This window comes from Pelophylax lessonae (assembly GCF_965119305.1).
Source record: "Pelophylax lessonae genome assembly, chromosome: 7".
Taxonomy (NCBI): domain Eukaryota; kingdom Metazoa; phylum Chordata; class Amphibia; order Anura; family Ranidae; genus Pelophylax; species Pelophylax lessonae.
In genome coordinates, this window is record NC_138774.1 from 273,439,790 (window position 1) to 273,452,286 (window position 12,497).

The 12,497-nt window shown below is 44.2% G+C and overlaps 1 protein-coding gene across 1 annotated transcript in view; it reads left to right on the forward strand.

The window, feature by feature from the left end:
- MIGA2 (mitoguardin 2) overlaps positions 1–12,497 on the forward strand; it is a 66,539-nt gene that overhangs the window by 7,251 nt on the left and 46,791 nt on the right. The window contains exons 2-3 of the mRNA XM_082263111.1: positions 1,201–1,427; positions 10,279–10,489. Coding sequence (XP_082119237.1) covers positions 1,332–1,427; positions 10,279–10,489 — 307 coding nt within the window. The 5' untranslated portion in view covers positions 1,201–1,331. The remainder of the gene's footprint in view (positions 1–1,200; positions 1,428–10,278; positions 10,490–12,497) is intronic.

The following is a 12,497-nucleotide window of genomic DNA, read 5'->3' on the forward strand; positions in this document are numbered from 1 at the left end:
GTAAAATTACCTGTTTGCAAAATTTTATAACAAATTATAAAAACTGTTTTGTTTTTTCAAAATTTTCGGGCTTTTTTTTTTTGTTCAGCAAAAAAAAAAAACCCAGAGATGATTAAATACCACCAAAATAAAGCTCTATTTGTTTGCAAAAAATTATAAAAACTTCATTTGGGTACAGTGTTGCATGACCGTGCAACCGTCATTCATAGTGTGACAGCGCTGAAAGCTGAGAATTGGCTTGGGCAGGAAGGGGGTTTAAAGCGGAGTTCCGCCCCCCCCCCCCCCCCACCAAAAAAAAATAAATAAACAGCCACACACACTGTAAACATACTGTAGCTGCTGACTTTTAATATTAGGACACTTTCCGGTCCTGGAGTCCAGCGATGTTGGCACCGCAGCCGATGTTTTCGTTGGGTGCTGCCGCCGCCATTGCTGGTCAGGGAACCTGACAGTGAAGCCTTGTGGCTTCACGGGCAGGTCCCTACTGCGCATGTGCGAAGCGCTCTGCGCATTCGGATTGGCTCGGCAGCGAAGGAAGAAGGAGGGGGGCAAACTTCTGAGGGACGGTGCCTTCTCCTGGAAGTGGGGAAGGGTACCTGTCAAGAAACAGGTACCCGTTCCCCCCTGAAAGGTGCCAAATGTGGCACCAGAGGGGGGGAGGAAGCAAATGAGTGGAGGTTCCACTTTTGGTGCCCGGTAGGCAAGTGGTTAAAAATAATACTTGGAATCCTGCCATGAATATCCTTGTTAGGCACTTCCTGTTACAGGTTGGCAGCACTCTATCTCTGCCTCTCAATGTGTTCTCACCGGGCAATGATGAAGACTGCAAGTGCCCGTTTCAGTTCATATTAGGCAAGCGTAGTAAATTGTTGTCCCCCATCAGGGAACATACCCTGAGAAATGTCATGCAGCCATTGCTGGAGTGCACGAAGTGACTGCGGTGTGTCTACAGGAGATCAGCAGCACTGAGATGCAACAGAATTTGAAGAAATAAAATTGTTTTTTTTTTTTTTTTAATGACAGTCAGTTACTGATACTCAGTGCTTTCGCAAACTAAATAAGCTTGATTTATTTATTACAGACATAGCAGCAACAGTTTACATATTGTACATACACATCAGTCCCTGCCATCAAGCAGCTTGCAATCTTGTGGTTCAGTTAGGGTTTACGTTTATTCTAATATTTTTTTCTTTCTTTTAGGATTTGTTCGGAAAATGGGATCTTTAAATGCACTTAATCCGTGCCAACAGTCTGACCAAGAAATAGGGGAATCAATGTCTGAACTCGATTAAATATTATCCTTGTGTCCACATACTGCCTAACTGACCAATATGGCATTCCAGAGAGCAGAGGGAATGTCCATTATCCAAGCCTTGGCTATGACCGTGGCAGAGATCCCGGTGTTCCTGTACACAACCTTTGGACAGGTAAATGCCTCTTTGTTTCTATTAGGTTTTACTGTTTGTTTTGTTTGGAGATAAAGTGGCGTTTGTATAACCTCGGCCTTCCTCCCTGCCCAGTAAAGTTCACAGTGTCTCATGTCTGTAGGAACATTAAAGTGAACAAAATCATTAGCTGTACAAGTCTGCATTAGGGTTCGAGCCGATATATCGAGGGCCGATCTGCACTTTCCCCGATATATCAGAATTGGCCTCGGAGATTACCGATATTGCCGATTTTTTTTTTTTTTTTTTTTTTTTTTTTTTTTTTTTTTTCGGGAAAGTGCTTGTACCGGAGTGATGCCTGCAGCTTGAGGCATCACCCCGGTACCGGCATCCATAGGTTTACATCTGCCTACATCCACGTCCATTTTATTTTTTTTAAACAGAACAAGTCTCTGTTCTTTTCTGTTTAGAAGGATCTGAACAAATGTAAACTAATGCTGTCTGTTTATGTCAGTTTCGTTTATGTGCGTTTTTAGGCCCCTTTGACTAGACCGTTCCAATCAGGTCAGCCTTTCGGTTTTTCAGGACCACCTGTTTGGATGATTCGTTCACCTCCTATGGACCAATGATCCAGTCCACTAAAAACAAAGGGAAGGGGATCTATTCTCCTCTGTGTATGTGGATCGGGTCAGAGGACAGCCTGTTGTAAACGGAAAGCGGAGTCCATTTACACCTAGCTGCCCATAGAGCAGAGCGGGCTGTGTCCACTCTGCATAAACTGATCAGGCATGGACCTGTCATCCTCCCACTCTGCTCAGGGGATCCCCTGCTGATCTAAACACCACCATCTAAAGTCCATCGCATGTGAAAGGGGCCTTAGGCAAGAAACTATTTTTTTATACTTTTGTCACCTATGTAAACGAAACTTAAAGCAGGTTTTATCTGCCCCCACCCCTTCTGGTGCCACATTTGGCACCTTTGGGGGGGAGCAAGTTCCTGTTTTTGACTTTTACCCATCCCCACCTCCGGGAGACCTCACCGCGGCAAGATCACTCAGAAGTTCGGCCCCCCTCCTCCTTCCCCCGCTGCCAGACTATTCAGAAAGCGCAGCGTACTTTCCGCATGCACAGAAGAGAAGATTTGGAGATTTTTGGATTTCATCTCCAAATAAGGAAAAGTTTCTTCACAGTAAGAGCTGTGAAAATGTGGAGTAGACTCCGTCCGAAGGTGGTTCTGGTCAGCTCAGCAGATTGCTTTAAACAAGGCCTGGATTCTTTCCCAAATGTACATAACTGTACATTTACCATAACTGGATACTAACATTTATAGGTAAATAAATGATCGAGGGCATTTCCGATTGCCTCTCGGGGGATCAGGAAGGAATTTTTATTTCCCCTGCTGGAGCAAATTGGATCATGCTTTGCTGGGGGTTTTTCACCTTCCTCTGGATCAACAGTGGGTATAGGATTATGTATAAGGGATTGTATCTATTTATTTTTTATTTGGTTGAACTAGATGTTCAACCTGACTATGTATGATTACATACTATTTATGTAACCAGCTGTGCAGCCGCAAGGCTTCACTGCCGGTTTACCTTATAAGCAATAGCGGCGGTAGCAGGCAAGAGCCGATGTAAAAAGGTGTTGACATTGCGGGATCCCTGAACAAGGTAAGTGTCCTAATATTAAAGGTCAGCAGCTACAGTCCGCAGCTACAGTATTTGTAGCTGCAGACTTTTAATATTTTCCTGAAGGAGGCTGGATCTGCTCTTTAAGACAGATGTGCACGCTGATGTAAGCTGATGCAACATGAATCAGTATTTTTCAGTTTCTTAGCAAAAGACGTGTGTAAACTAATGATACCTTTTGTGAAAGAACCCTAAAGCCTCGCTCACACGGGAGTACTTAAGTGTTCACCCATGCAAGGGGCTATGGTTGCCCACACAGGTTGCAGAAGTGTTCCATGCATCCGAGTGCAGACATTCCCAGTCACACTTACTGGGACACAGTAGCTGCAGCCACTGCTCCCAATTTAACATTGGGGGACAATTTGAATTCGGGGACACGCTCCCAAAACACACATCTGTATCAGCACAGATGTCAGAGTGGGAGCAGCGGCTGTGTAAGTGCAGTCAGTGCGTCCCAGTAAATGTGATTGGGAATGTCTGTTCCATGGTGGTCTGATGCATGGCACACCTCTGCATCCTGTGTAGGCAAACATGGCCCTCGTACAGGTGTATACTTGCTATGGGGACACTCGTGTGGGCCCGATCTCAATTGACACACACATGTTGGCTCAGCCCTGCCCCTCGCTCCCTCGTTACTGGATTTGATTGATAGCAGCAAGAGCCAATGGCGTTGGCATTAAGGTAAAGAACCTTTACAACCACTTTAACTGGTTTGTGCTGCCACTTTTGCTGGACAGCTTGGTCTGTTAAAGGAAGCTGGAAAATAACAGATTTACTGGCTGGATCAACAGGTGAAATTAAAGGGAAAAGAATGCAGCTGCCACATCTACAAATTTAAAGATGCTATATAATACATTTTTGTTTCGGGATTTATTAGCCCATTAACAAATACCTGCAAGATTTAAACATGTATATTTTCTGTAAAAGATGACTGCACTTCAACTCTCCTGAGCTTCACTACCACACCCTCTCTTTTCCCAGATGTATATTCATTGCCTCTGTTCTTTGACCTTAGTTAATCTACTATGTTTACACTGTTCTGTCATTGCTCCTGTGCCTTGGCTTTCCTGCGCAGAAACCTCCTATAGAGTGTTATAGAGGCATCAAACAGCCCCATTGAAGGGGGCATGTGTGCTTACTTGGGGGGGGGGGGGGGCTGTTAAAAGGATAAGTGCACTTTTCCCTTATCTCTTTTTAATCTTGGAATGCAGAGATCTTTATTTTATTTTTTTAATTTTATTGATTGTTTCAAAAGACTGTATTATCCGGTTAACTGGACAGTTCCAATGCCTCTATCCCAGGGCTCGACAAAACCCAGGTGCAATGGTGACTGGAAATCGCGTTCTTGCACCTGGGTTACACCGCAGCAGTGGTCGGGATCCTCCCATGTGGCCCACCCGCAGGTGCGCAAACTAGTGTCAGGCTGGCTGGTAATTGAGGCCTGCTTGAGCTGGATAAATGCTCCTATGTGCAAACTGGCGCCCTCTGGTGGACGGTGCTGTGATGAGCGCAATTTGTTCTCACTGCCTGTCCACCTCCAACATCATCTTCCCAGGTTGACAGCTGGGTTTGATTAGGCGCCCTTACCTTACAGCATCTGAGTGGATGGGGAGCCATTTATCAGTGCCACCTGTTAGTGCAGCTTCTCAGTGCCACCTATCAGTGCTCATTGGTGCCACCTATCAGTGCCCATCAGTGCAGCCTAATCAGGGCCTATTAGTGCTGCATGTCAGTGCCACCCATCAGCGCAGCCTCATCAGTGCCCATCAGCGCAATCTCATCAGCGTCGCCTATCAGTGCAGGTTATCCGTGTCACCTGCCAGTGCCACCTCGTCATTGCCCATCAGCGCAGCCTCGTCAATGCCACCTCTTCTTCTTCTTTTTCTTTTTTTTCTTTTTTTTATTCCCAATTTTCATTGTTTTTCATCACTTGACACCAGGTCTGAGCAATTCTTTATCCCTGAAGCCCCAGACATGCAGTTCTGGGTGCTGGATAGCGAATTTAAAAAAAAAACAGGCTCCTAACTTTTTTTAGCTGGCTCCTAGATTCTAAGCGAATTTGTCAAGCCCTGATCTAGCTCATTAATTAATGCATCTGATCCAACAAGTTGCCACGTGTAAATATACTTATAGCATATGTCTGCGCTTGCGGTTATAAACATGTTAATTAGCAGAAGCTTACCATCCTTATGATCTGCAAGGTGTGCAATTACAAAGACATCTCTTTCACAACACTGAGTTTCATCAGATCATTACAGCTTAGAATAATCTAGCATACGAGGACAGCTTTAAATAGAAAAAATCATGGATGGATGGTGTATGGAAACATATAACAGCACCAGCTATTCAATGACAACCGACTTACAACATTGGAAATATCAAAACATGAGTATGGCCTACTTTTATTATATCTATGTAAGTACCAATGCTTAAAGTTTGCTGTTAAAAGAATGATTAGTAGTTGGTTTTGTACATATTTTTATTTTATAGTCCGTATTAAAAACGTAGCTTTTTTTTTTAAATTAGTTTAACCTATTGAGCACAATAAAATAAACATTCCCTAGTAAACTATTTAAGATTCTTACCCAACCCCTGCAGTTTACAACGTTCAATGGTTCTGGCTTCTGCTTTATCAAAGCTGCTTCCCTGAATATCCGGTCCTCATAGGAAACCGTTAAAGTAGAACTATAGGCAAAACCTTTTTTTTTATTTTTATTTTAACACCTTATATCGGTTATAACGCCTTGGCCCATTGGAGAGATTTCCCTTCACTTCCTGTCCCATAGCCAAACAGAAAAGGAAAGGAAATCCCTGAAAATCAAGTGTCCCCATTGGAAGATTTTTCCTCTTCTTTACTTTTCTGGGGACAACCCAAAATTGGGGATTTTCTGTTACTTTCACTTTCAATGATAATGGTAGGACAAATAGAGGGGGTGAATCTCCCTAATGGGGGTGCAGACAGCAATAAAAACTGACAGTGCAGTCTCCAGTCAGTCTGTTAGCTTGGAGAAGGAGGGGGGGGGGGGCAGGACTTCCGTCCTATTTCGCCGTTGTGAGATACGTCACTTCCGCAGTTGCATCTGGCCCTCCTCCTTCCTGCCGCTGCATTCTAGGACCTGTGTGTGTCCCAGAAGATGACAGGACGATTCAGAAAGTGCCGCGCAACCCGCGCATGTGCAGCACAAAAACAGCTGTGAAGCCTGAAGGCTTCCCTGCCGGTTTCCCTTACTTGCAATGCCGGCTCCTGCACCCAAAGCTGATGAACAGATCGGCTTGAGGTGCCGACATTGTGGGCTCTCTGGACAGGTAAGCCTCCTTTTTATTAAAAGTCAGCAGCTACAGTATTTGTAGCTGCTGACTTTTAATTAGTTTTTTCCCCAGGCTGAAAGGGTCCTTTCACACGGAACGGAGTTTGTTCTGCTCAGCGGGGGATCGATCCCCGCTGAGCAGGCGGATGACCGCTCCGTCTCCGCTCTGTGTGCAGAGACAGAGCTGTCAGATCCCCGCTGTCCTCTATGGGGAGATCGGATGATCATCCAATCCGATCTGCCAGACGGATGGAAAATAGGGTTTCCATCTGTCCGGATTTCACAGACAGGATTGTAATCGGCGGAGACTGACATCTGCTGCCCCATAGGGATGCATGGAGCATCCGATCCGGTCCGCCTGAAAAACTGACAGGCAGATCGGATCGCCCGTGTGAAAGGGGCCAAATTCGGCTTTATTAACCTCCTTGTTTTTTGACCTTAATGAATCAAGGTGACATTTTTTTTTTTTTAATATCTATATCAAGGTGACCCGTACCTTATTTTCCTGGCTCTGCATCATGCCATCAAGACTACGGGTCAACCCCCGCCTCCTTGACCCCCATAGGACATCCCTGAATACAGCATAAAAGGCAGGCAGTATCTGGTGGAGGAATTCTTATTTTGTCCTCGCTCCAGACATTCCTGATTTTTTTTTCTTGTGCTCATGCTGGTGGTCCCACGGTGGAAGGTCCTCTTGTTGGGGGTAAACCCCCCTGATTTTGGATGCTCCTGGTGCTGGAGCATGGCGTCTACATAATATGTTGCAGCCTTATGAGTAGGAGCGGCCATCCTGGGCTTTTCTTCTTCTCTCGATCTCCTTTTCCTCCTGGGTGCAGTGAGCATAGAGCGTGCGTTTCACACTGGATTTCACTAGTATCAGGCCTCGCTTTCTCTCTTGTTTGGCACCCCAAGGCACTAAAACAGTAGTGGGCAATGCACTCACACTACAGGGCACCACAATGCCAGTGCGCTGCTTTGAACAATGGGTCATGCACATTTTCTAGTCATTTGCCATGTGTTGATAGCCTCCTTAAAATGAAAGGGCTGCCTAATCAGAACACACCTTAATGTGCACAATAATGTGTTAGCACACTGCAATATGCAAACCGAACTGGCCTGATTTCAGCTGTAGCATTTTTGTTGTTCGGGAAAAATTATTTTGTTTGCTTATTTGACTAAGTGGCTTTCCCAGCTTAATGGGTCATACCCTCCTCCTTTATCAAAGGTCTCAGTCTGAAGTTTAAGCCTCCGTTCACACTAGATGCAGTGCGAGTTCGCTGCAGATTCCACACCGCATCAAAATTGCAACCCTTTGATGGGAACTGATTGCGGAGTGTATGTTAAGTTAATGACACTCCGAAACCGGTTTGCAAAACGCAGTGCGATTTGCAGAATTCAATCACATGGGTGTGAACACCCATGCGATCCGACTCTGGTGCGGACAAAGAAAGGGGCATGCACAAGTTTGGTGCGAATGCAGTGCGATTTGAGCCATACAAATCAATGGCTCAAATTGCACCCCAGACACCGCATGTCATTTGCACAGGAATGATGCTGTGATTCCTGTCCGAAATATGTGATTCCTGTCCGAAAAAATATGTGATTCCTGTCCGAAATACGTGCAGTGTCCCGCACTGCATCAGTGTGAACTCAAGCTTCAGTGGAAAAATTGTGCCTCAAACCAGGAAGTCTCCTGTGTTTTAGATAACCCACATTGCTCTTGAAATTCTTTACCACTTATTAAACCTGAACTATATATCAAATGTCTTTAATAGAAACCTATATAAAACAGTTAACCCCCCTCAAACAACATTGCACCCGACTCACAGGCAGTTCACGCTGCCATATGCAAATTACTGGGAGTGTCAATACAAAGTTAACGACACCCCCAGATCAGTTCGCACAGGAATCGATATTGTGTGAACACCCAATGTGCAAACCGATTCTGCCGTGGACCAAAAAAAGGGTCCTGTGCGACTGCGGTCCAAATGCGTTGCAAATTCAGCCATGCAATCTGTATGGCTGAATTTGCATCACATGTGATTTGCATATCAGTGCGGTGCGAATCCCATCCGATGTCTCGCATCACTTATGTGTCAACCGACACTTACAGTCCAAATACCTCAAAACTAAAGGCCCGTACACACACGCAGATCGTCGTCATACAAACGTCGGCGGACGAAAGATCTGCCGATTGTATGCGTGTTAGTATGGTGCCTCCGACAGATGTCTGCACACAATCTGCGGACAAGAGTCTTTCTTGCAAACATGAAAATTTTTGTCTGCAGACACCAGAACGGACAATTGTTTGCCTGTCAGTACAGAAATCAGCCGACAGACCGCAGATTTGCAAGACTGGGCATGCTCAGAAAATAAAAAACACAGGGAAAGTTAACCATTACATGACATCACTTCTGCAGTCAGCTGAAGTCTGCGGACAAAATTCTTGTGCTGTCCTTGTGCTGTCTTTGCACTTTTCAACAGACACCGACATCCCGGGGAGAAAAGACGAACATTTGTATGACGACGATCTGCGTGTGTGTACGGGGCTTTAGAAAATCGTGTATGCACTAAATTTATCTGATGCTTACCATAATGTTTTTAGCTAATTGAAAAGGTAGGGATTTAAATTGCGTAAATGGCACATACAAAATGAAAATACCTTGCATTATGCTTTTTTTAAATTTAAAGATTGTTAGAGAAAAAAATAAATAAATTCATCTCTGTAATATATGTACACTTCCCCTTGTTTTAGTTATACCTCTAAACAAGCCTTTTTCAACCAGGGTGCCTTGAGACTTCTTCAGGGGTGCCTTAGCAAAATGCTTAAAAATTAATTTAAAAATGTTCTAGACACCGGCATCCTAACAACCAATGATGTCATCAGTTGATAAGGAGGATGTCTGTCACGTCCACAGCATCCTTGTTTGACCCTCCTGTGCCCCTCTCCCTCAGCACTGAGGTGACATTAGCTGACTAATGGAGAGCAATTGAAGGAGACGAGAAACTTTGGAATACTAGTCAGTACCAGTGTGCAAGTGTATTTGCTTTGGAAGAACAAATCACCTCTAACGTTGGGTGTTCAATTTATGGATGTTGCTGCATTATGTAAAACTATTAGAATATTTTTTTTTTTTTTAATCGACAGATCGAAATAAAAAAATACTGCTGGGGCATGCTTTAATGAGGGAGAGGTTGGTCAGGACATACACTTTAGGGCTGTTTTAGGATGTATGTGGCCAGTTTTAAATTTAGCAAATCTTTCGCCTGACATGTTAGAACATTTTACTAATTGTTAATGCATAAAGACCCTTTTTTTTTTTTTTTTAGATTACCATTGGCCCCGGTTCACACTTATGCGATGCGGGAAGGCTGCGAATATGCAGCCTGTTCCCGCATCGCAAACGCACCCCTGGCAGTTCACACTGCCATATGCGATACGCTGGGGGTGTCAATGTAATCTTAACGACACCCCCAGTTTGATCGCATATCGCAGTGCGATCTTACAGTTCGCACAGGATCGGATCGCACAAGTGTGAACCACTGTGCGATCCGATCCTGATGCGGCTGCAAAAAAGGGTCCCTGTGCGTCTTGGGTGCGGTGCGAATTTAGCCATACAAAGTGTATGGCTAAACTCGCACCGCACAGCCGATCGCATGTAATGAAGGAGCAGTGCGCTCCGACATTACATGCGATCGCCGCAGACGCACATGTGTGAACCGGCACTTACAGTGATATTCCAGTATTGTGCAGGGTCTCTACAAAGCATCCTAAAACATTGTTTACTTTGCACCCCCTGCGCAACACAATTATCACTAACAATGCTAAAAAGCATAGACGTGTGTGTGTGTGTACACTGCAGTATTTGCTTATATTGAGTGCATTTTGCCTTTACAGACCACATTCTCACAGTTAAAGCTTTCCCCCGGCCTCCGGAAAGTCCTGTTTGCAACTGCTCTCGGCACAGTAGCTCTGGCTCTGGCAGCCCACCAGCTGAAAAGACGAAAACATAAGAAGAAGCAGATAACAGCGGAGAGCGGAGGCCTGAAACCAGGCGGGGTACCTACAGCTGTCTTACCTGTCAGACGCACCTCTTCTGTAAAGAAAGGCAAGTCTCTGCACCTTTTTATTGAAGAATATATGGGTTGTTTTTGTGCTACTACTCTCTGTGCTATTTCTAAGATAAAGGGTCAGCTAAATGTGTGTTGTCATTTTGCTTGTTCCGTGGTTTAACCACTTAAGCCCCGGAAGATTTTACCCCCATTCCGACCAGGGGGTATTTTGCGATTCGGCACTGCGTGAATTTAACGCACAATTGCGCGGTCGTGCGACGCTGTACCTAAACGAATTTGACGTCCTTTTTTTCCCACAAACAGAGCTTTCTTTTGGTGGTATTTGATCACCTGTGCGATTTTTTTTGATCACGCGCTATAAACAAAAAAAGAGCGTCAATTTTGCAAAAATAGCAATATTTTTCACATTTTTTTATATGAAATTCCCCCAAAAAAAAATGTAAAAATCAAAATTTTTAAAAATTTTCGGCCAATTTATTTTATGCTACCTATGTTTGGTAAAAAAAATCGCAAAAAGCGTATTTTGATTGGTTTGCGCAAAAGTTATCGCGTTTACTAACAAAGGGAAAGATTTTTGTCATTTTTGTTGTTTTTTTTTTTAACGCGTAATGGCGGCGATCTGCGATTTTTTTTTTTGCGGTACTGCGACATTGCGGCGGACAGATCGGACCCTTGACTGACATTTTTGACACTTTTGGGGTTACCAGTGACATTTCTACAGTAATCAGTGCTATACATATGCACTGTTACTGTAAAAATACACTGGTAGTGAAGGGGTTAACTTTATTTGGAAGGGAGGGGCTGTGTGTGTCCCTAGGGGCGTGGTTTCTACTGTGATTGGCTGTGGCTCTAGCTGTAAGGACACTGATCAACGGATCTACATACCAGATCCGTTTATCAGTGTCTTTGCAGCGAGGAGAATGACAGGCAGTTTGTTTACACAAGCTGCCTGACATTCTCCCTCTCCCCCGCCGATCGCCGAGTGACCGGCGGACATCGGGTCCGCTGGTCACACGCGCGGGGGGGTCCGTGACCACGCGGGAGCGGGAGCGCGCCCCGGGGGGCGCGCGCTCGCTCCCTAGACCCTCACAAGCAAGCAACGTAGCCCTACGTTAGTTTGCCTGTGAGGGGCTGACCGCCGACGTAGATAGTCGTGCGGCGGTCGGCAAGTGGTTAAAGGGGATCGTTGCTCTACACCCTAAAGGGGAACTTCTGCTTTATGTTCCACCACCACATTTGGCACAATAAAATGTAATTTGGGAGTGGGTACCTAGTTTTGATAGGTACCTGCTCCTACTTAATCTCAGATCGCCTTGGCTATCCGAGCAGAAGTTTTCATCCAGTTAATGGGCACAAATAGAAAATAGTTTTTAACTTTTCAGAGCCGAAAAATCGAAGGAACAATGAAAAATCCACCGAACGATAAATTGAAAAGTTAATGTATTTCTCGGCCAACCTGTTTGCACTAGGGATATGTGACAAACTGAAGGAAAAACTAATTCTTTATGTCCATTGAAAGATTTATCGTTTGAAATTCGGTCATTACATGATGGCACGATCGTCTGCTCTCACGGCCAATTTTTATTTTTTTTTTCGAAAATGAGTTTGCCCGATATTTCGGCTAGTGTATGGCCAGCTTAAGTTTCATTTTATTAAAAGTCAGCGGCTACAGCGCCATCGGATGCATAATATTCATTTTGTTAATATAAAAAAAAAATGTTAAAGTGGAACTTCACTCTCCCAATCAACATTGATTATTTCTAATCCTTATGCTGATAAAATTAGTTAAATAAGAATGTATATCATGTTTACTTGTTTTAAACTTTATTTTTATTTTTTTATTTACATTTCTTCAATTACAGTGCCTTGCGAAAGTATTCGGCCCCCTTGAAGTTTTCGACCGTTTGGCACATTTCAGGCTTCAAACATAAAGATATAAAACTGTAATTTTTTTGTGAAGAATCAACAAGTGGGACACAATCATGAAGTGGAACGAAATTTATTGGATATTTCAAACTTTGTTAACAAATAAAAAAACTGAAA